This window comes from Leopardus geoffroyi, chromosome C1, assembly GCF_018350155.1.
Source record: "Leopardus geoffroyi isolate Oge1 chromosome C1, O.geoffroyi_Oge1_pat1.0, whole genome shotgun sequence".
Lineage (NCBI taxonomy): Eukaryota > Metazoa > Chordata > Mammalia > Carnivora > Felidae > Leopardus > Leopardus geoffroyi.
The window spans coordinates 124,353,754-124,375,910 of NC_059328.1; the positions used below are offsets into that span (position 1 = coordinate 124,353,754).

At 39.5% G+C, this 22,157-nt stretch overlaps 1 protein-coding gene across 7 annotated transcripts in view; it reads right to left on the reverse strand.

Moving 5' to 3' along the window:
• Positions 1–22,157, reverse strand: part of NCKAP5 (NCK associated protein 5) — a 976,326-nt gene that overhangs the window by 59,796 nt on the left and 894,373 nt on the right. For all 7 annotated transcript variants that reach the window (XM_045479574.1, XM_045479575.1, XM_045479573.1 and 4 more), the window contains one exon: positions 193–507. In XM_045479574.1, the coding sequence (XP_045335530.1) occupies positions 193–507 (315 nt within the window). The remainder of the gene's footprint in view (positions 1–192; positions 508–22,157) is intronic.

Genomic DNA, 22,157 nt, shown 5'->3' on the forward strand with positions numbered 1-22,157 from the left:
CGTCTTTTTACTTTTTGGTTGAGGATTTACAGGGATTTTCATGCATCCACGTTTCCATTGGGCAGAGGTCACTGACTGACCTCCTAGTGGAAACCTTCTCTGCTGCATGTTTTCCATTTTTTTTTTGTTTTTTAGCAAGTGCATTATTTTGGTGTGGAAACAATCTAATTTGGAAGGTCATAGGTGTTTTACCTGAGGAGGCTGGTTTGGGGAGGCGACTTTCAAGAGGACGCATCCCCCTGGTGGTCATGATGGGGTCGGATGTGGAATGAACAATGGCATTATCTGCAGAGACATGGCTGTCTGCAGAGGAAGGCACTTCTCGTTCAAGGGTCTGAGCTCTGATAGAGGAAGATGCACAAAGTGTTGGCTGGAGAGGCAGGATGGGTTCGGTGTCCTCTGGGGAGTCTGGGTGGCATATGTACCGCCCTGTGGAGCGATTTCCAGAGTCTGGGAGTGGGAAGGTTCCGATCCCACTGTCCAGTGTCCTCATCAGGCAGTTTGATTCTAGACAAAGTAACAACATAGTGAGGATTAAAGAATATTCACATAAAGGAATAAAAGTATCACAGGCATTTGTATCTAATCTGGAGGAAGGGAGATATCTAGAAGGAAGAAATACTATTAATGGGGTAGTAAATTTCCAGTGAGTGGCATCATAAGATTTAATTAAACATGGAGATACTCCCTTCATTTAATATGAGGTAAGGCAGCCAGCCATTCCTGGCAGTGAGAGTCACATATACATTTTCCTGGCTGGTTCTCCAGAATTATCATACAAAAAGAACAGTCATTAGAGACCAAAACATATTTTTGGTAAGCTTTATTTCAACTGGGAATCATATGACTTCAACCAATTAGGTGAAATTTATTAACCGAAATATGATGAGTAATGAGCACACATAACACATTGAAGTGATGTCCTGACAAAGGTAATTGTGCATCTCTTACATGAATTATCATCCACTTGTCAGTTAACGGAGTCTCTGGCCTCTCAAATTTAATTGTGAGGGCAAGTAATTCACATGCTACAGGGATCATCCCCAAACATACCTTACCCATGATAACATCACTGTATCAAGTGGGCTTCATTTGGCCCAAGTGCCATTTGAAGTCAATTTGTTGAGAAGACCACAGAGCCACTTCATGTCTTTCAGTGACTTTATGCAGTGACAAAACCCATCAGTACCTTCGGATATCTTGTCACTCCCAGAGATCTCACTACTCCCTAAAACAAATCAAGTTGATTTCACCATATGGGGGTAACATATTCTGCTGTGTCTCATCTTTAAGAAATTTTATACACAGATAAAAATTCAGTATCTGAAAAATTTATTACGTATTTCACTTCTAAAATGGTGGTATGATTTACCAAAGCCAATGAGACAGCTTCCAAGATCTGTTTGTCACCCCAGAAGTCTCATGTTTATATGACAATCTTCAAATAAAGCATCCTTAGTAAAGTTTTTGTCAGCAGCTTATACATCTAAGACTAAGTAAGAGGCACAATTCAGCACCCTTTTAGGCATGGCAGAGAATATAACGGAATACGGCATAATCTTTGCATCAAGAGGCTCAACAGTGAATATTTTACAGTGAACAATGGTTTGGAAAATGGTAAAGTCAATAACTATTACATGACCCCAACACAGGATTCTTAACCTCTTGAGGTCTCAGGTTCCTCACAGGATTGCTGTGAGGATAAAAATGTTTGCCAGCAAATTTCTAGAATTGAGAATGACACCAAGCATACTGTGAAGTGGCTGGAGGAATTAAATAATGAACAGTGACACACACAAAATACTTAGTATACATATTAGATATTAGCAGATAGTTTATCCATCAGTGCTTTTCTTACATAATCGCCTTTGACGCTGAGCAACTAGTATCAGAATTCCCAAATCTGTCCATTCCCTACCCTCTTCCTCAAAACCTCTTTGCTGTAAATGAGTGGAAGAATTCTGGGAATTTCCTAACAGTAAGGTAAAAAAACAAAAGGGTAGGGGTGTGGACAGACGTGGTTGTTGTAAGTTCTAGTAGGTTTGATGCTGGTTTTGGAAGCACTGGGAAGACAGTCCCTATCAAAGGAGAAGCTTCTGTTTTCAAAGGGATATTTAGTGGGAAGATGCAGATACGCTCTTGCATTTGGCCATCTCCTATGCCATCTGATCTCAGATACTGGTTAGGGATTGCAGGGGCCTTGATTCATATGACTATGTTCTGGGGTAGGCTTTTGTTTTGCAGGATCACAAGGGCTAAGTTTTAGCTCCATTCATTTCAAGGCCTCCACCTGGGCAGCTTTACTCTCTATCAATTTTAAAGATTATTCTTTATCTTCTCCATTCATTTTCTCCTCAGTTAAGGGGACCTGATTGTTACAGAAGGGCCTTTTTGAAAATGAACAGACGTTTGCATGGGGAGGCATTGCCAGAAGAGTTAAAAAAAAAAGACCCTGCTATTCAGAATTTGAGGTCCTTTTTTCATTTTAGCCTAGAAACACAAAACCCCTCGGCTTTAGCATATCTGTGCGTTGTACTTGGGGCAATTCTAAGAGGCTGAACTACTTCAATATCATACAGGAGCACGTGGGTCTTCATCAGAACTGGTCCAGTGTCTGGGAATGGGAAGCGGATTCAAGGCACACAGCAGCAGAGGTGTGTTAGCCTCCACGTGCCCCAGGATACCTCCCATAATAATTTACTCCCAGCACCTTCAGGACTGCACCTGAACTAAAGAGTGCTCAGCAGGAGGAGGCAGGTGGAGCTCTTTTCCTTTTGTGGGCATGCATCATCAAATCTGGTTACTTATTGTGGCCAAAGGACTTTACTCCTTTCTTTGCATCAGTCTTCATCTTCCAACCTTATAAGGTAAGAACTATTATCACCATCTACAAATGAGGAATCATAGCTCGAAAGGTCCAAGTAACTTGCCGAAGGCCTTGCACTATAAAAAAAGAGTTTGGATTTGAATCCAGTCAGATGTATTTACAAAGACCATGCTCTTAACCATCAAGCTATCCTGATACTTGCCCAAAGTACGGATAAATCCATATGTGGGGTCCACTCGTTTAATAGCCATTGAGGCAGCCTTGTGAATGCAAAGCTCACAGAATGCCCCTCTGCTCCTAAGCAGGAGTTCAGCTTCTCCTCTGGAATTGGAGCAGGTGCCTGAATTCTAGCTGGTTCTCCTGCTCCCCATCCTGAGGTCTGAGTCTACTGTTGACATTCTCTGTGTCTAGGTGGTTGTTGCCCCATCATGCAAGATGCCTGCACACCCTGATCTGCATGGTTCCTGAGAACCACTATTGCTCAGTAACTCTTCCCTCTGCCTTCTTCAGTTGCATCCATAGACTTCCATGCCAACATTTTTTCTGGCCTTAATCTTTGCTCTCTGGACTAGGTGATAGGCATTGTCTTCAAGGGCAGTTTTTCTGGCTTTGTCTAAGAACTCTCTCCCCTACAAGTATTTGATGGGGAGCACTGAATCCAATCCTCTCAAATGGAGACTCAAAAAGCAAAATGAGATCCATGGCTGCCTCTTTAGTGAGTTTCTGGGGAAAAGCCACAGACACCAAAGCCTGTGTGTGCTGGCCTGGCCTATAACACAAGACAGAAAACAGGGTAAGGAGGGGTATTGGGTAGGAAAAATGATGAAGGCTGTTTAAGTACGGTACTCTTTGGAAAATACCAAAATTTTCTGGTTTCTGTCTCCTTAAATAATTTTTCTTTCCCTTCTTTCCTTTTACAATACTGTCATACCAGAATATATAAAACAGGACTTTTGGTATTCCTGAGTCCTCAGATTCTCCGAGAAGTGTGTGACACTAAACTCACAAACCACTTGCTATTAAAGTCATTTTTTATTTCTAATAATTACAGATGCCAAATGTAGTGAATTTGAAGAACTCATTTGTAAGTACCTATGAAAAGAGGTGTAGACAGTCAGGGACTCAGACGCCATATGCCAAGTTTCACCCTCAAGCAAATTTCTCCAGAATTGCATCAACCTTTGGAGGTGGAGTTTATATTGAAAAATGCTGACCCCTTCGTTATGTACTTTCTTTCAGGTGCTGTAAGTTTCTCACAGTTCATAAAAATACTGTAACCTGAGAAAGTATAAGATATTGTACTTCTGAAGCCAGTTTTTTTTTTTCTGAGAGAATTATAAGAACCACAACGTAATTAAATGGCTGTGATAGGAACAAAGTTCAAAGTGGCAAGCTGACCTTGCATCTCAAATGAGTTGACAGTCTTGATCTTGACAAGACTAAGTTCACATTTGTGGCTGTGAGAACAGATGCCAACAGGGTCTTGCTAATGAGTTCAAGGGTTGGGTCTCTGGATGGACCAGCAGGTTTCATTCTTCCAAGGTCACCAATCACTCTTGTGACCCTGGTCAGCCCTTCCATGTACTTCTCATTGTCCCATTTGCCTTTATCTCCCATTCTCTCAAGGTTAAGTTCTCTCACTTATGGGCACCAACCAGCCCTAGACATTCCATCAATGACTCACAGTGGTGCTTCCCAGTCCTTTTAAAGTCATGGCACATACAGAAATTTGTAGCTCACTGAGGAAAACACTGGCTACACCAAGGAAAACACTGGCTACTTGAGAGCTGAGGGCTCACCATCTCAGCACCCCTGAGTCCCATTTAGGGTGTCAGCAGCAGAATGGCAGGGAATCTTTTACAGGATGGATTCAGAATCTTTTGCTCACCCCTCGAATCTACCACCTTGTAGATCTCTGGCAGGCAAGGAGATGGATACCTTTTTGGTCTCTTAGCAGCTGATACAGAAATTTCTATGCCCTCCTTCTTTGGGAAAAAAGCTCAGAGTCCTTGGGTTAGGAATACTGTCTGGCATCAAAGCTTCAGTACAGGGGAACTTTACTGTACATAAAAGGGAGAAAAGCAGCCCATGAGTGGGTGAGTAGCCAGAAAGGGTGAGGTTCTGCATTGGATGGTGGCAGAGAAGAAATTCTGGAGAAACCTTTCTACTGCAGATTTGTCAACTGTTAACTTAGGGTGCACAATGTAAAATCCCCACTCACTTCACCAAGGAGCATTAGCACTTAATGCTCCTTGTACCAGAAGCCTCAGCAGGTGGTTTTAGTTTTCCAATCTGAAAATTAGATCATACAGCCTTCTTCATGGGGGAGCACTGAGGACTAGAAACATAGCACCTAATACACATAGCATGGTGCCTGGAGCAGGCACAGAGCTAACATTCAGAAAACAGCACAATTCTCAAAATCAGTGTTATTAGACTGTAAACATCCTGGGGGCAGACTGGATCTTATTAATTTCTTATATAAGTCCATTCCTGATTCTATATTTTCTTTTTTCAACAGTATGGTAATTATATGCTGATAGAGCTGATAATAACAATAGGCTGATCAAGTATTCTCCATCATCAGTGCTCAGCACAGCACCTGACACATAGATAGTTCTCACTGAGCGTAATGAAAAGAACGGGTGGAGAAGTAAAAAAAACAGCTCTAATCTTTAGAAAATTCTTTCTGAAATTAAATTGAATATGAAGCTTTCCTTTTGAAATCCCAATCGGCTGCCTTTTGTTCTGACTCTAGCAACCAAAGAAAATAGCTGACTTCCTTCTTCTGTATAGCTATTTTTCACATACAGCCAGACTTCATTAATTCAGATAGCCAGAGGGATAAGATCATTGAGAATTATTGGATATTTTAAAGACCAATTTCTTAAGACGTTAGAACAAGAGTCCATGACCAAGACAAAGGACAGCTCCTGGGATGATGTTTAGGTGTCCTCCTCAGTCTCCTGCCCCTCCTCCTCCACCCCACAAAGCATCACTGGTCTGAAGGTTTCAGATCTAACAGGAGCCAGAGTGGCATCATCACCCTGGCCCTCATCCTCAGGAATTCTTGATGCCATGCTGAGTGCTGGAGTCCCACTTGACATCAGTGCCCTTAGTACTGTAAGAACTAAGCTCTTATAGAGTCAAGTTCCTGGGAACATTTGTAGTGAGTAGATGAGATTATGCAGTAACATCTTATATGTATTTACACAAAACAATGAGTTTCTCTCTTTTAAAACAATTTGTTCTCTCATGTGGATTATCTAGGCTTCTTCCAAACTTGTTTTGTACTATTTCTTTACACAGTAATGTTATCTTTAAAAATAGCTGCAAAGGGAAAAGTTTATTTCCAGCACTGTTTCAGTTAATATAAATTTCCAGGTTAGTGGAATCTGAATTAGCAATGATTTTGAGTGTTTGGAAAATGTGGCTGATTTTCCCTCAGCCTTCTCCTCTACGGATTAAAGTGTCTCGAATGTTTTCTCACACAATTCTCTTTTCTCACACATTTTTGTGATCCTGTGGCACAAATCTTAATTGCTTGAGTTTGTAAACTCAAATTCCTGGTATTATTAATGTATTTGTCCAAAGAGATTATTTCACAGAATAGGCTTGACAAAACCTGACTTGAGTTCTAAGTTACTCAGAATATTCAGAAGAATGAAGTGAAAAAGAATAGGTGAAGTGGAAAGGAACAGGCCTCAGAGCCGGAAAGAGAAGGCTTGAAGACCTGTGGGGCTACCTGCTAACTGTGTGACAACAGGGTTTGGAAACTATTCTGACCGCATACAATGACAGCACATTTGCAATGAGCCTGGCACAGTGCTCATGACAAAGCAGGTGCTCTGTAAGTTTCACAAGTGGTTGTGAGGGAAAGGTGGGGGCCCCTCACACACACTGTCATGGAGCCCAAAGTAAATCAAATTTCCATCTGCGTGGTTAGTATATTACTGCAGCACCTGGGTACATTTTACCAAACAACTACCTTGTGGTTTTTTCCTAAGAGATTACCTTTTGGCAACCATTTCCTTAGGCCGGGGGGTGGGGGGTGGGGGGTGGGGTGGGGAGGGGGGCAGTTAGCTGATTGTAATCATTAATGAGCAATTGTGAAGATCGAGCAAAGTACTTGGAGTTGGCTGCAAGCTGCCTCATATATAGAAAAGGTGGAGTCTGTTCTCTCAAGAAGTCCATTTTGGAGTTGGCACCTGAAAGGCTTTTTAAAAGCCTAGATGAATGATGTTTACTGATGTCGCTTTACCTACAGACTTACTACATTCTTGGGAAACATTTGAAAATTAGTAAGCCATGATTTTCAGTTAGCAAGGGTACAGCTCATCTATCCTAAACAGTGTACTTGCTCCCATGCAGTGATCTACCCTCTCTCACAGAATCAAACAAACTACTTTAGTAACCGCTGATTTTTGTCCTCTTAAGCACTAATAAATCCTAGAAAAGTGGAAAATTTGAAATCCAAACTCTTTTTTACTTTGAGCATTTCAATCCTATCTACAAGTTTCAGCCCAGAAATGTAGTGAGGATCCAATGCAATGCACCAGCCAGAAAGGGTGTCTATATGGGTGCTTAATATTCATGCCACATTATTAATTGGCATGCTTTCTTCTAATGCAAGTGGTCATGTAAATAAATCTTTGTATGAGTTCTCTCCAGGTTCCTAAACATCTTTAAGATACGTGCGGTGTTTGCACCAGAAATTTAAACCACAGATGGGAGAACAGATCTCTTTATTTGCACATCCTTCTCTTCATCTGTATGACTGAAACAAGTTAAAAAAAAATAATCCTGTTGCCAACGCCACAACAATTACATGGAGGTTATTCATTCTGAGTTGGCTCCATGGTTTTTTCAAAGTCATCAGAGATGACTATATTGGCTATTTATTCACAACCATGGGGTAACTTTGGCTGTGGCATTAAGATGACCTTTTGGAAGAGTAAATTCAATTTGATGGCTTTGGAATGCATGAGAATACTCAGCCTCTGAATTCCAAGTGGATTTAAGCTTTCTGAGACTTGAAAAGTTTATAGAAGAATGGAAATTTGTTTTCCATTTCCCTACACTCTCTTTGATATAAAGGAAGACCTGGATGTTGGATGTTGGGGGTCTGGAATTCTATCACACAGGGAATGAATATGAGAAAGAATACAGGAAATTAACATGCAAAAAATTAGAGGGACAAACCAGACCATGGAATTTCTTTGTAAAGATGAAGATAAGTTATTTAAACTAACATAGAAGAAATGCCACCTTAGGCTGGGGTTGGTTTCTGGTGAATAAACATTCTGCATCTGATAGTAGCATCACATAAAATACTGTAGTGAGATGTCATTTAAGAATATAAACTGAAGAAGGTTAGAGATGGGTTCTAAATTCCCATGTAGACCATCAATTCATAGAAATACTTCTTGAATTTAGTCCCATATGCAGCTGGTAAAACCCTTGAAGGAAAAAAAAAAATCCTTTGCTTGCTATGTGTTCCTTCCTGTCACTGACACTAAAACAACGTTTAAGGTTCTGAGGGTGGTCTTGGTCTAGTATTTTGGGATTTGTTATGCAACTTTCCAAACCCTTCTTGATTTTAAAAATGTTAATAATTATCTCTATTCTCGTATCCCCCCCAGACTGAGCAATCTTGAGATCTTCACATATTCCTTCATTTCATGCTATGCTACTATGCTTGTTGTATAAAACTATGCTCAGACTTGTATGCAATATTTACTGTGATACAGAAGAGTATGACCAGTATGGTTTAACTGACAGCATCTGTTTGAATTGGTCAGCTGATCTAGGAACTTTGATCACAGACTCCTACATCCTATTTTGGGAGTCAACACTTCAGGTCAAAGTCTTAGATGATGAGTATACACATAGATCCCTCCTAACTCCCCAAAAAGCAATGCCTATCCCTTGACCACTTCCCTATCCATATGTCAAGTCTTGCCCTCTTTACTTTGATATTATTCTAACTTAAAAGAAAACAAAACAAAACACAAACACAATACTCTCATTAGCCAAACTTTCTAGAATATAACAATGTGGAGCCACAATGGTTCCAGCCCTGATCTGTGATCACAATGTTTTATTTGGAGAAATGTGAGCTTATTTCTCCCTCTTGTTTCCTGTTATCCTTGTTCATTCTCTATCCATGAAAGAATTACTCTATCCTCACCTTTTTTCCTCCCAATCTAATTATAACTTAGCTGTCTGCATCTTCTTTAAATATACTTTTGGACTGGTGTTCATGAACGGCATGTTAAATATCTAAACAAATGATGTTTACAGATTCTCCTTTGTTTGCAGACTCATTATATTCTCAGATTACATTCCCAAGTTAGTAAATCATGATTTCCTTGTAGAGAAAGTACAGCATATCCATCCCAAAGGTTATCCTTGAATCTGTTCAATAATCTAACTTCTCTCCTGCATTCATTCCATCTCTATCTGTCCTGCCAAAGGAAGTGAAAAGTTAAACAATTATCTGGTGAATCTGATAGACACAGATGGCTCTTATGGGTAATTCTGTGTCTCTAAATCTCTCTTACTCCATATCAGGTTTTCTGAATTATATGGACTACTGCCTCTATTCTCCATTTCACCTGCCTAGATAATATCTGCTTTGATGAAGCAACTGAGGGAAGGGAGGAAAGAAAATAAATTGGGGGTAAGGTGTTGCAGGAAGAGATTCAAAACAGTTTGATTTGGCAAGAAGCATATAAAAACAAAGAAACACGGGGATATGCAGACATATCAACTTAATAACAGATAAAAATTTATTAAAGATGTTTACAAGAGCTAAAGCATCTTATGTATTATTACCCAAACTTTTTTTATATTAATTTTTTACATGCTCTAAAATTGCAAATTATTTCAGTTTGTTCATATTACTGTAGTTATAGATATTTAATGAAAGCCTCCAGAAAGATACAAATGTAAAGTTCATAGATGTTTTTCTCCATTTGTCTCTATATTTAATCAGTCTCAATGATTTTTTAAATTATATGCAGAAAGGAAGAAAGCCTGAGTCTTCATACTCCTAAACTTTTTTTTTTTTTTTTCTTAATACTCACTTTAACATACCTTACTTGCTTGGTTCAGGATTTTAATTATTATATGGTGATCTATTTTAAGTGAATATTTAAGGACCATTTATTTTTCTTTTATGTGACTTCAGTTGAAATGTGGGTGAAGAGAAGGCTGAGGTTAATGTGAGCCTATCTTTCCATTTCAGCTGCCACTCTCCACTCTCCAATATTCCATGGTTGTCTCTACAGGAAGATAATAAAGAAGTAATGAAATCCAACAGACCAATGGATATGGATATAGGTAAAAATACAGAGAGGTTTTTGCTTCTGTCCATTAAGTATTAACTGCAACAATGCTATTAAACACTTTTTCAGATATTGGACAGTAGGCAGCATACGACTTGACCTCCGAATCATGGGAAACAAATGAGGTGAGCCCTACAATCTCCCCAGCCTTCTTCCTGACTACCGTTTCCAGACTGAACTACAGAGAGAAGGAATACAGAGCCTGCAGGTCCTGCTGAATTGAAGAGATAAATATAGGTGCGTGTGTTTGTGGGGTGGGGTGGGGATCAAGGTTGCTAGAATTTGCAGGGCTGTATATTGTAAAGAAAAGATAATAGCAGAGGTATGCCTAAAGTCTTTGGCCCTGTACTAATCTGAACATGCATGAGGTAACTATATTCATGATGTCAGAGAAACAGTTACTATGAAGCACTAAGTTAAATAATTTCTTGAGCTCACATAAAGCTGAAAATAGTTTATGTTTCCACCATTCAGGGAGGCTAGGCTTTCCAATATATGGGCTATAGGCTAGAGTTCTAAGAAGGGATATACTTAATAATGAGGCTAAGTTATACTTTGAATAAAGGTTTCCCTGAACAAAGAACAAAACTTGAGAGTAAGCCTTGAAAAATAAAACTAATCTGCAAATACTTTTAAAAGAATCCTAGAACAAAGTCCAAAAATTTTTATAGGACTACTGAAATCTGGCACCCAACAATGTAAAATTTATAATTTCTGACATCCAGTCAAAAAGCACTAGGCATGCAAAAAACGGAAAAATATGATCTGTAATCAGGAGAAAAATCAATCAATAGAAACAAAAGCATTAATAAGAGATAATGATGTTCAGGAGAAAAATCAATCAATAGAAACAAAAGCATTAATGAGAGATAATGAAATTATCATAAAGAACCTTAAAATATTTTTTTAAATTGTTTTTCACGTTTATTTATTTTTGAGACAGAGAGAGACCGAGCATGAATGGAGGAGGGGCAGAGAAAGAGGGAGACACAGAATTGGAAGCAGGCTCCAGGCTCTGAGCCATCAGCCCAGAGCCCGATGCGGGGATCGAACTCACGGACCGTGAGATCATGACCTGAGCTGAAGTTGGACGCTTAACTGACTGAGCCACCCAGGCGCCCCAAGAACCTTAAAATATTATAGATATTATAAATATGTACAAAGTTATAAAGTAAAACTTGAACATAATTAAGAGATATCAGAATAATAAAAATACTCAATGAAAATTATAGACAGGAAAAAAACTACTAAACTTGGAAAAAAAATACACTATCTAGGATTTATAACAGATTAGCAGAGATATCAGAAAAGAAAAAACCAACAGTGAATTTGAAGACATAACAATATAAATGATCCAAAATAAAGTATATAGAGAAAAAAAGACTTAAAGAAATAGAGCATCAGTGACCTTAGAGTCAATACGAAGTAGTTTAAATATGTATAACTGGAGCTCCAAAAGGAAAAAGAGAAAAGAGAAGAAAATTTACGTGAAGGAATAACCAAAAATATACCATATTTGATAAACTGTAACCCCAAATCTAACAGACTCAATGAACCCCAACCAGAACCAACATGGAGAAAACTCCAGTAAGACATATCATAATTAAGTTGCTGAACATTGATGATAAAGACAAATCTTAAAAGCAAATGAAAATAAAGATACTTTACAGAAGAACAACGATAAAACTGACAGTAGACTTCATGTCAGATGCTATATAATCCAGAAGTTAGTAGAATTACATCCTTAAAGTGCTGAGAGAGAGAGGAAAAAAACTATTAACCTTATAAAATTAATTTCAATTAATCAACTTTTCAATTATTGTAAAGATCGAGGAAAAAGAAATATTTTAAAAACAAACAAGAGCTGAGTGAATTCATTGCCAGAGGATTTTTAGTGTAAGAAACATTAAGTGTATTTTCACAGGCAGATGGAAAATAGGTATCAGGTAAAAATCTGGATGTAGGAAAAAAAACCCCACCAGAAATGGTAAGTATATGTTGTAATATAAAATGTATTTCTATTTTTAAATCTTTTTAAGGATAAGTAACTAAAGCAAATATAACAGCATATTGCAATGTTTCTAATATATGTAGACATAAAATATAACAATAGCATAAAGGAGGGAGAGGTTACAAGAAAGCAATCTATGATATATTACTTAAGATAGTGCTAAAATAAAGACGTAGACTACATTTAAGCATTACATTAAGCACTAACGGATAACCTGCAAGTAGAGATAAAGGGGAATTATGAAAAAAATGACTTAAAAGAAGACAGAAAAAAATGCAAAAATATGAAGAACAGAGGGGACAAGTAAAAGGTAACATATTAAGATGGCAAATTTAAACCCAACCATTTAGATAATTACATTAAGTGTAAATGGCTTAAACATGCTGATTAGTAGGCTGAATCTGTCAGATTTGATTACCCCCCCCCCCAAAAAAAAGCAAGATCCCATTATATTCTACCTATGAGAAATCCACTTTAAATATGTTCATGGATTAGAAGATTTAATACTAGGGGTGCCTGGGTGGCTCAGTCAATTAAGTGTCTGACTTCAGCTCAGGTCATAATCTTACAGCTCGTGAGTTTGAGCCCCATATGGGGCTCTGTGCTGATAGCTCAGAGCCTTGAGCTGCTTCAGATTCTTTGTCTCCCTCTCTCTCTGCTCCTCCCCTGCTCATGCTCTCTCTCTCCTTCAAAATAAATACATTAGAAAAAAAAAATTTTTAAAGAAGATTTAATATTATTCAGATGTCAAATCTCTCCAAATTCATCTGTAGATTCAAGGCAATTCTAATGAAAACACTACCAGTCTTTCTTACAGACAGTGACAAACTGATTTTACAATTATTTAGAAAAAATATTTGGAAAAATTATTAAATTTTTTTTAACTTTTTTTAATGTTTATTTATTTTTGAGAGAGAGAGAGAGAGCGAGCAGGGGAGGAGCAGGGAGAGGAGATGCAGAATCTGATGCAGCCTCCAGGCTCTGAGCCGTCAGTACAGAGTCCCACACAGGGCTCGAACCCACAAACCATGAGATCATGACCTGAGCTGAAGTCAGATGCTTAGCCGACTGAGCCACCCAGGCACCCCAGGGGGGAAAAATATATATATATATATATATATATATATATATATATATATATATATATCTTAAAAGTAAAACAATGTTAGAGGACTGATGCTACCTGAATTCTATGTGGCTATACGTGGTACTGGGTGAGGAGTTGCACATTAGACCAGTGGAACAGAACAGACATTCCAGAAATAGACTGACACATATATTGTCAATTGTCAAAGATGACAAGATAATTTAATGTAAGAAAGATAATGATTTGAAAAAACGTACTAGAAACACTACATACTCATATGGAGAATAATGAACTTCACCTGTTTCTTCACACTGTATACAAAAAAGTATAGACTAAAACATAAGAGTAAAAACCATAAAAGTTCTAGAAGAAAACAGAGGTTATCTTTGCAAGCTTTGATTAGGCAACAGTTTCTTAAATAGAGCTCAAAAGCAAAAAACATAAAAGAAAAATGATAATTTAGACAATCAAAATTTAAAAAAACCTTACTATTTAAATACACTATAAAGAAAATTAAAAGGCAACCAGCAAGCTATAAGAAAATGGCAAAAAAGTGTATCTAATAAGGGGTTTGGATTCAGAAAAAAAAGAACTCTTATACTACTAAGAGAATAAACAATTCAGTACAAAATTGCACAAAATTTTAAATGCCTACATCACCAAAAAAGATATGTGCACGCCAAGTAAACATAGGAAAGGATGTTCAACATCATCAACCATGAGGGGGATGCAAATTAATATCACAGTGAGATACCACTACATTCCTATAAAAGCGGCTAAAACAAAAAAGACCAATAATAATAAATGTTGATGAGAACGTGGAGTAAGAGGAACTCTCATACATTGTTCTTAGGATCACAGAATGGTAAAACCACTTTGGAGAACAGTTTGGTTGTTTCTTGTAAAGTTAAACATACACTCATCATGTGACCCAGCAATAACACACTTGCTCAAGAGAAGATAATACATATGTCCACCCAAAGACTCATACACACGTTTAGAGCAGTTTTGTGTATAATAGCCCAAACTCAAAATAACCAAAGTGTCCCCTGGCTAGTGCATAGATAAACAGATGTGGTATATCCATACAATGAAATACCAATTAGTAATGAAAAAACGAAAACACAACTGTGAAGACATACAATGTGGATGTTTCTCAAAAGCATTTACATTAACTAAAAGATTCTATTCACATTAAATTCTAGAAAAGGCAAAAGTATAATGATAGAAACAAATCAGTGGTTATTTGGGACTAGTGGTGTTGAGAGTAGATTTTATGTAAAGGAACATAAGGGAATGTTTGGGGGTGATGAAAATGTTCTGTACCTTGATTGCCATAGTGGTTACACAGCTCGTACACTACTCAAAACTCATGAGACAATATACTTATATAAGCCTGCATTTTGTTGTATATCAATTATGTCTCAATATTCCTGATTCTAAACATTATATGCCCAGCCTTCTGATAAAGAGTTCATGAAATCCAAAAGTGCAATCCTGGTTGAACATGGCTGAATAGAGGAACCGGGATTTCTGAGGTATAACCTTGAATTCTCCTTACAGGCATCTGAACATCATCCTGGGAAGGGAGGGTCTTCAGGAGTCACCAGGGAGCCAACTGAGGCTATTCCTTAATCCCAGATCAGGCAGCACACAAAGGACTTTGTTTATTCCTTTCTCCTTTCAACAATCCTGGCAAGTAGCTACTATTATCCCCATTTGACAGAGGAGGAAAGCAAAGCTCTGGGAAAACAGGGTCACTTGACATAGTGCAAGTCTGACTCCAAAACCCAGGCCCTCTCTATTCATTAACCTGCCTCCCAGTAGGGTTGGTGACACCTAGTATCAGAGATCCTGCCAAGTACTGTAGAGCCCAGTATTTCTCTTGCTTGGGGGTGGTGCACAGACTCCTGGATTCTCTGGCTATGTGCCTGACTCTCCTCTGCAAAGGACCATAGCCACTGAATCGTGACTGGACATACCATGTGGAAATGCATTTGACCTTCACCATCCCTCATATTTCTGCAGAATAACAACATTTGCAGATTGCTAACTACAGGGTGAATGCTGTACTTGTGTCAGATCATGATAAAATACGCAGCGGACACATTTTACATACAAGGAAACTGAGATTTAAGAAGGTTAATAAAGTTGTCCATGGTCATGTAGCTACATGTAGGAGAGCCAGGATTTGGAGTAAGGCCTATACAAATCACAAAAGCTCGTAGGGCTGACTGCTACGTGATTTTAGTGTTGTCTTCTATATTCAGTTTACCAAGCACTCTGAATCAGTAAGGGTGCCTTTGGTGGAAAGTAACATATTAAATAGTAAGGATGCGTTAGCACATAGTCCAGAATTCAAGCAAGCTTCAGGGCTGCCTTAATCTAGAGCCTCTGTCTCCACCTCCCTGCGGTTGTCTTGGCTCTGCCCATCCTGTGTGTCAGCTTTGGCTTCCTGTCTGTAGGAACCAGCTCTAGGAGCTCCATACCAGTCAGCTGTATACTCCCAAGTCCAGAAGGAAAGAGAAGCTGGCTCTTCATGTGGTTTCTCTCTACACCTCCAACCATTCTGTCCCCTGAAGACTAGCCAAATGAGGTCACAAGCTCATTCCTGGACCAATCCATGTGATTTGGAGAAGGCCATTCACTGACTGGCCCAGGCCAAGTTTCTTGAGCCAATTGTTTGCAGGGAAAATTACCATAAATGCCTTAATAACTTCATACCCGAGGTGGAAATGAATATTGGGAGGCCAACCATAATGTTTGCTACATTCTTTCTCAGTTGTTATTTCAATAGAAATTTACAGCAATGCTATGCCTCAGTGACAATCTCCTCTTTACAGATGAGAAAACAAACAGAATGTGTATGTCTCAGGAAACAGGGACATGTGCAGCAGCTAGGATTCGAAGTCATGCCTTCTCATTCCAAGCCAACAGCTCTTTCTCCAACTTGGACAACTGCTATGACTGTACCCCACTTGCCCTCTTTAGACCACATTCCAAGATGGTGCTGAGAAGATACTCATTTTCGAGCTCTGAGCTTCTGGTATGTATCATCATTTTTTCCTAATTCAGTAACCACACCATTACGGACTCCAGTGAACCATTTATAAACAAGTCAGGAGGCTTTTTTTCAGCACTTCATTTCTAATGAGGTTTTATAGCTATCATTTAAAATAAATACATAGTCTGATGTACCTTAAAACCTATTTAGTGTTTTGTAGACATTCTGCTCTTTTCCCTCTTTAATTTCACTTTCTAAACAATCTCATATTCAAAAAGACTGTCCTTTTCAAATTCTTCTTCCACATCTATGGTCAACACACTATCAAAACATACCCCTGGCCTCTGGCTCTCATCAGCTCTATTCATTCTCTGTAACAGACCTAAAAAGAAGGTTCTGGCCTTTGGGCTTTTAAAGCGAGAATGTCACAAAGGTAGTATCTTTTTCCTTAAAAAGATGAATAAGATTAATAAGATGGGGAAAAAAACCCTCAAATATCTGCTTAACTACACAGGGCATTGTTTCAACTAGAGTTCCAACAGAAATGGGGAAAGATAAAAGGCTGGTGGATGATTGTGGCTTCAGTACCCAGCAGAGCCCCAGATGTTGGTAAAAGGAATCCCTTGCACCTTGGGTCTACCTTACATTTAAGGCATGCTGTCATGAACCTGATGTCCTTTGATTTTCTTGGCAATAATGTGCTGAGTTGGGGAAGGCAGAAGTCAGTATATCCAATTTACAGACACAGAAACCAAGGCAGCAATCTGCTTACTAGTAAGGGACAAAACTGTAACTGAAACTTAGGTATTCTTCTTCCAGGTTCAGCGCTATTTATGCCACATTATTTTGATACCTAAAAAGTTAGGAAAGATGTATGAAAGATATGAAGGCTCAGACATTAGTTTAGCACCTCTAACTCCAGATTTTAAGTTTGAATGTCACGTATTTTTGGCCTTTCCTTGGTGTTAAGGAAAAGTAAACAAGACTTGACAGAAAATCTGATGAGAAGCTGCAATCATTGTGACCCACGGCCAATACATAAAAATTCAAAAGATGTTATCAAGAATATATGTTGGTACCAACTAGGGCAACTGTCATAACACGGCCTTATCATTGCATGTTAATTAATATCGAATGCTATCGATTCTTCAGACAATGCATCTCTCTGCAAGAACAGAGGAAAGAGATGAAAGAGGCATAAAAAAAGACTCTTATTTTTCTCAATGTGAAGAACTGGGAGCAATGGGGGGAGGTCTTTAAAATAAGGAGCCTAGCTGGAGCATGAGGAAAAGATCACAATAGGGAAGTGACCATGGTGAGGAGGAGAAGAGGAGGCTGAATGGAATCAGGACCTTGGAGGCCATATTGAAACATCTGGAGCTCAGCCTGGAGATTTTGTTTGTAAACAGTGTTGCTGGGGAAGCAGAAAGAAAAGCTATAACCAACAGCATTGCTGAAGGTGAGGTTAAGGAGGAAGCCAGAGGCAGCTGAAAGAGCTTCAGGATGTAAAGGCTGGACATGTCTCTGGGAAGCTCAAGCAAGTCATAGGACACTTAGTGATCCCTAGGCCCTCTCTCTCCCCAGCTGATTGGAAAAGGGTCAGGAATGGAGCAGAATGAGGCAGAGGTTGAGGGGGTCTTTCTGTGGGATCCTGAGGACTGTGGCAAAGGGGAACATGCTAGAATGTCAAAGGTTTTTGATAGCTAAATCTGCTTAAGTGTGCTGGGGAAGGAGAAGCTTTACTCTGAATGACACAGCTCAACCTATTTGTTTCTGAAGAATTCCTCTTGGCTTCTATTCCAGATGCCTGTAGAACATCACCCTACAAATGGAGTTTATTATCCTTGTAAATGCACACTCACTAATGAGGCATGGCTTATTGTGAAGCAAGGCACGTGCCCCCACAGCCTGTGTCTGATCCTACTCCAAGACCTCCATCATCCCAGGACACTTCACTCAACATGGCAGGATTCACATGCTTGATGCAAAGCCTGACTGGATTCAAGGATCCTTGTGCAATTAAGGAAGCAGGGGCAGGTATGTGGATGTGACCCTAAGGTGTCACTTTCTCATATGGAGGTTGGCGAACAATAAGAGTTTCTCACTCCATGCACAGCAGATTGCTTTCTGTCTGGCAGCTTAATTACAACATTCTATACAAGTTATATCTATAAATGAAGGCCTAGCACAAATTCAGCACAGCACCTCACACACTGTGGAATCCTGGACATGCTGCTTTGAGGGGAGGAAGGCCATTTAACCCCATTCCCTGGCAGCCCAGTCTTCTTGCAGAGCAGAGCAGCATGCGAATTGTACAGTGTGCTAATTGTCATCCATGCCTCTGGCCAATCAGCACAAGTGCTTACATGGAAAGCAACTCCCACTGATTTCAGCAGGAGCATCTCATGAACACCTGAAATCATCATTTTTGCTCTTAGAAGAGTTTGCTCTAAAACACAAATTCTAATAGGGATCTATTACTATGTAATGAATAAATATTCCATGCACATTTGCATGCATTTTTCCAGGGGCCTTGGGCCCTTTCATCCTGCAAATGCCTCTTGAATCTTTACTCCCACTGGGTTGAGAGGAGCTCATCTGTAGAGGGCACACACCTCTTTGAGGAAGTTCACATCTTACAGACGTCAGAATGAGTTTTGATCCCAGATTCGGTTGAAGTAAAAAAGAAAAAAAAATCTAGCTTTGTTTGCTCATGTGAAAGTAGAATGCTCAACTGGAGGGCTCCCAATACCTGGGGGTCCACTAGGGCATCCCACTCCCCTTTTTTACATAAATGGTGATGATGTGGGCTGTCTGATATTTGACTCCTGGCATTTGCAGTCTCCCTAGCCCCTGCCCAGTTTATAGGATAAATTCATCTGCTCATTTTTTCCTTGGCCCAGATGAAGCAAACTGGTAGTCATCTGCACAGATGACAGCAGTCCAACTTCCTCTAACTAGCTGATATTCTAATCATCTTGTTAAAATCTAATTACGTGTATTGTACAGAGAAACAGAACCAGTAGGCTGTGTGTGTGTGTGTGTGTGTGTGTGTGTGTGTGTGTGTGTGTTATAAGGAATTGGCTCACACAGTTATGGACTTATGGAGGCTGGAAAGTCCCAAGGTCTGCAGGGAAAGTAGGCAAGTTGGAGACCCAGGAGAGCCAATGGTTCAGTTCCAGTCTAAGTCCCAAGGCTTGAGAACCAGAACTGTCAGTGTACTTCCAGTGTGAAGACCAGCAGGCTCGAGATCTAGGAAGAATTATTATTTCAGTCATTTCTAGTCTGAAGGCAGGAAAAAAACTAACACCCCAGCTCAGAGGTAGTCAGGCAAGAAAGAGAATTCTCTCTTAAATGCGTAGGGCCAGTCTTTTTTTTTTTTTTTTTTTTTTTTCTGTTCAGGCCTTCAACTGATGGAGGAAGCCCACTGCACTTAGAAGGGCAGTCTGCCAATGTAACTGTTAGTCTTCTCCAAAAACATCCTCACAGAAACATCCAGAATATGTTTGATCAAATATCTGGGCACCCTGGGGCCCAGTGAAGTTGACATATAAAATTAATATCACAGTAATTAAGGAGCGGTTGTTTGTGGCACACAGTGATGATTAAGAAGCCAAAATGTGTGTGGGGGGCATTTTTAAATTAAAACATAATTTTTATACCCCCTTCAAATAAGCACATGCAAGATGGCCGATTTAAGATGAGCTTAATGGAAACGATCCTGCTAATACCCTCCTCCTCCCACCCCAAAGCTTGGAGAGACATTGCTATTACTTAGGAATGAAATCACTTTTTTAAAACTGCTTTCCTAACATTTTCTGATGGAGACTTCTCAAACCTTATGGAAATTGACAGAGAATAATGCTAAGTCCTCTTCCCAGATGAGGCAAATGAGGCACATGGGGGAAGAAATAGCTTGTCTAGCATCGTAATATTTGGAAAACAAATGTGTCTGCACTTTAAGAACTCAGGATTGCATCCCCCTGCCTCTTTTTAAAAAATGTATGCTGGAATTTCCTCGTGTAGAAAATGATGGATATGTTGGTTATTAAAGAGCTGATTAAAAAGCAGGTGGAAAGCAAAGGGTTTAGGGGCTATTACTTTTAAACAGGGGGAACTCCAGTAGGTGTCCCCACAACAAGGTAACTTCTTTTTTGAGACATCTGGTGCTGGTGTGGGGTACCAGATTTGTTGGTATTTGGATAGCATGCTGGCAGTCACTGGCCCATCCACCTTCTAGAGACTTACTACTTGAGTGTGCCCCTGCTGAACTTCAATTGTCAGTAACTACACCTCTTTGCCCGAAGGTAACAGCCCCAGAATCAGCCCTTGGCTAATCAATGATGGGAGGTGGTGATGAATACCCAGTTTCCTCAATCTTCAGGTAGGGAAACTCTGCAACTGGGGTGCTATAGCCTAGTGTGTTCTTTCTGTCACTTACATTGATAGCCAGGGCTGGCAGCAGGTGTGTGTGACCTGTGTCCTGCTGTTGCTATCTTGAAATGCTTAATAACTTTTAGACAAGGGGCCCTGCATTTTATTATACACTGGTCTGTGGGAAATATATGGCCAGTCCTGGTGGTAGCTGGCATGATAACCCACCCTTTATTGGTTGAATCCCCTCCCCTGTCTGACTTCTACTAATTGTTCCTGTACTAATAATTGACTCATCTCTAATTCCTTTTTACAGGGTCTACTTCTGGGAGACCCCAAACTAAACTGTTGCAAATGTCACCAGAATCCTGACAAAAACACTATGAACAATTAACAAAAGCCATCCTACTAGTTTTTAAAAACAAAACAATAATGCACATGGGTTTAAAAATTACTAAAAATAGTGTGGTGATTATATAAGCTGTCATTTCCACACCATATTGTAATATCTAGGGAGGTTTTATAAGCAAGTAGTACCCAACTAAGCTTCCTAACTTTGCTGCATCTCAGATCAAGTGCCCAGGTGAATCCAGCACGCAAATATCTCCCTGAAGAAGTAGGCCAATAAATAGCAGCAGAGTTGACATTTAAACAATGGCTCTGAACGCCATCTGCTTTAAAGAAATTATTTGTCTTTGCCAGCATGTCAAGAAGAATAAGTTCACGTAATTTAGGAACTCCTAAGGCATATAAATTCTTGATTATTTACAATGACAAGACTATCTATAGCCAACAAGTTTCTTTTAGTAATGTCCGACATAATGTCTTTAAAAAGGGTCAGGGAAATTGACCTAAGAGGAACATACTAGAGCGATTCAATCTTCAACTAAAGTTTAAGAAAGAGATGTAAATAAGGATTCCGGTTCCAAATAAGATCAGCTGAGCTCACCAAATCCAAGAGCCCATGTCATCTCTCTTTTTGTATTCCTAGATTCTAGCGCAAAGCCTGGAACAGAGTCAGTGCCTAATCGATAATTAGGAACTGACTGAAAGTTTTATGGCTGTGCCTTTGAGGTTTGAGTACCAGAACATGAAATTGTCTCACCTCTCCTGGGGAAGAAGCTCTAGGTTTTCCCGTTGGCCCTATCTTACACACTGAAATTTGTTAAATGGGTGTAAAACCAGTGCATGAGGACCAAGTGAGAGGAAGAGACGGGTGGGACCCTGCATGTGGTGGATGGTTGTGGTTTAGGTGCGTTGGCAGCATGTGGGGGACGCAATACTTGAGAAATGGCTGGAGAAACATAAAGCCATGTTAGGTCTTTCTCTCCATGTGTGAGATGTACATCCAGGAACTTCTATGACCAAATCCAACCATCCTTAAGTCATATTGGTTTTCACTGTGAATCCTGTTACCACCTTGTGGTGAACTATAAGACAGAAAACCTCGTTGAGCCTCACTTTCCTCATCATTTAGAGAGATGATATCCAGATTAGTGGCTTTG